Source organism: Talpa europaea (genome assembly GCF_964194135.1).
Source record: "Talpa europaea genome assembly, chromosome: 8".
Lineage (NCBI taxonomy): Eukaryota > Metazoa > Chordata > Mammalia > Eulipotyphla > Talpidae > Talpa > Talpa europaea.
The window spans coordinates 48,817,350-48,819,801 of NC_140075.1; the positions used below are offsets into that span (position 1 = coordinate 48,817,350).

The window sequence follows — 2,452 nt, forward strand, 5'->3', positions numbered from 1 at the left end:
CATAAGATACGCTCCTGTAACCCTGCCAAGATCAAGAAATGGAATATTACCAGCACTCCATAAGCCGCTCCCTAACCAGAGGAGTTTAAAAGCAGCAAAGAAAAAAAACTTCAAAATTAAAACTGAAAACCAGAAAGCAGGCAAGGAACTTCAAAAAGGTGGGCAACCAAGCCTAGATTTGCTAGAGGCTACTAGGTAAGAATAAAACAAATCCGACTCTTCCTCTTCTTTTAATGGTGGGTGAAGAACCCAGGAGCTTCTGTGCATTCACGTTCATTCTGTCCGTCAATCCTCACAAGGATTCTGCTCTACAGTCCTGACTCCTTTGCACGTGAGGAAACTGAAACATGTTCAGAATTTCCGGAGATAATGTCCCCCGCCCAAAGGAGAGAAATAACTGGATCTCTTAAGTTTGCTTTGCTATCCAGCCACGTGGCAAGGGGGAAGGCCCGGCATCAGGTTACCAAGCAGCACAGCTGACACTCCACCATTGGCCAACTTTGCAGACCGCAGGTATAAAAGCTCCCGCTGCTGTATTTGTGCTGAACCCAGAGCGTTCGCTTTGAACTTCCCAGAGCCTTCGCCCTTCTCCCAATGGGTACCCCAAGCATAATGGCACTGAGACCCATCTGACTCCGGATCCAGGTACCACAGGAGGGACCCACAACCTTGTTTAATACCCGCGGGGAGTCGCCTGAGGATATTTGTGCCTAAGAGAGAAGAGCAAGCTGGAGTGTTCAGGAGGGAATAATATTGAATAGTTATTACAAAATGTTAATTTTCTCTGAGGACTAGAGTGCATTCATCCAGGTTTCAAGTATTCAAGAAACGATTGTACAAGCAAAGCGCCGTTGGGCACCGAGGACCAAAGTTGGAGAGCAACATTTTGAGAATCTCAGCTTTAGGCCAACCAGGACGGATCTAGATGAAAGTAATAAGCCCCACAATGTACATGTAAGAGGCTACACAAGAAAAGATTGTTTTCCGATCACTGAAACATACTTTGCAATGGCAGAGTGAGGGGCAGTCCCGGAGGAAGAAGTACCTCGAAAGAAGAACACAGATAGGAATTGCTGCGCCCTGCAGGGCTCACTCTGACCATCGGTGTGCACTTGTGTATTGCCACCCCATCAGCTCCAGCGGAGGGTCAGCCAGAACAGACATCTACCACCTGATGTGGTTCCTGGAGCGGCTCCGTTTGGATCCCGAGCGCCTCCTGCGGGGCGGAAACGGGCTTTTCCAAGGTCGGGGCAGCAGAACCACGGCGGTCACACCCGCCACTTGCACAAACGTGCTCACCCCGGACCGCATCCCGGAGTTCTGCATTCCCCCACGACTCGCGCCCTGCTCGGCCCCGGCTGCACTCCCGGACTCTTGGGGCGAAGAAGCAGGGACCGACCACGGCGCCGGGAGCACCGACTGGGACCCGCGCTCGCAGGCCGCGCTCTCGCTGCCGCACCTGCCCCGCGCGCGCACCGCCTACGGCTTCTGCGCGCTGCTCGAGAGCCCGCACACCCGCCGCAAGGAGTCGCTCTTCCTCGGCAGCCCCGGCGCCGCCGCCCTCCTGCGCGCGCCCGCCGCCCCGGCCGCGCCGCGCCCCCGCGCCCACACCTACAGCGGCGGCGACGCCCCGGGCCGGCCCCCGAGCGGGGCCCCCGCCGCCCCCGCCGGCGGCCCCCGCCCGCTCCGGGACCCGCTCGCGCCTGCGCCCCGCGGCCGCCGCCTCCTGCGCGCCCCCGAGGGGCTGCTGAGCCGCGCGCGGCGGGCCCGGAGGAGCCTCGGCCTGGCTCGCGCGCGCTCCGTCTCCAGCGGAGACGAGGACGAGGCGCCCCCGGCCCCCTCCGCGTGCCCGCCGCCGCCCCCCGCCGCGCAGCCCGAGCTCCTGGAGGCCGAGGGCACCGTGCCTCTGGGCCGCGCCGGGGGAGCCCTGCGCCTGGCCCTGCAGTACAGTCCGGCCGGCGGCCGCCTGCGCGTCCGGCTGCTCGGCGCGGAGGGCCCGGCCGGAGGCAGCGCCGAGCCCCGCGCCGCCGGCTGCCGCGTCAGCTTCGTCCTGCAGCCGCCGGGCAAGACGCGCCGGCAGCGCGGCGCCGTGGTCCTGCGGAGCCGCAAGGCCGTCCTGGACCAGGACTTGTGCTTGGACGGGCTCTCGGAGGACGAAGTGCGCCGCCTGGCCGTGCGCGTCAAAGCGGAGCACGGGGGCCGCGGCCTGGAGCGCGGCGAGCTGCACTTGGGCTCCCTCCTGCTCCCCTGAGGACCCGGGTGCTGCCCTCGGGGCGCTCCCGTCGGGGCGCTTTCTGCCCGCTGGCCACTCGCCCAACTACAGCTGCTTTGTACAAAATAAACGTGTATTTATTCTTCTTTTTGGCCTCTCTTTCAGTTCGTTAGCAGAAATCGTCCTGAATTAATATCACAGTAAAGGATGTAATATTTTATGTGGATTCTTTTAACTTTC

The 2,452-nt window shown here is 61.3% G+C and overlaps 1 protein-coding gene across 1 annotated transcript; it reads left to right on the forward strand.

The window, feature by feature from the left end:
• Nucleotides 1–985: 985 nt before the first annotated feature.
• C2CD4A (C2 calcium dependent domain containing 4A) lies at nt 986–2,251 on the forward strand (the record flags this gene model as incomplete). The annotated part of the gene is made up of 1 exon (XM_084239811.1): nt 986–2,251. The coding sequence occupies exon 1, from the start codon at nt 1,175–1,177 to the stop codon at nt 2,249–2,251; it is 1,077 nt and encodes a 358-aa protein (XP_084095937.1). The 5' UTR covers nt 986–1,174.
• Between the last annotated feature and the right edge of the window lie 201 nt (nt 2,252–2,452).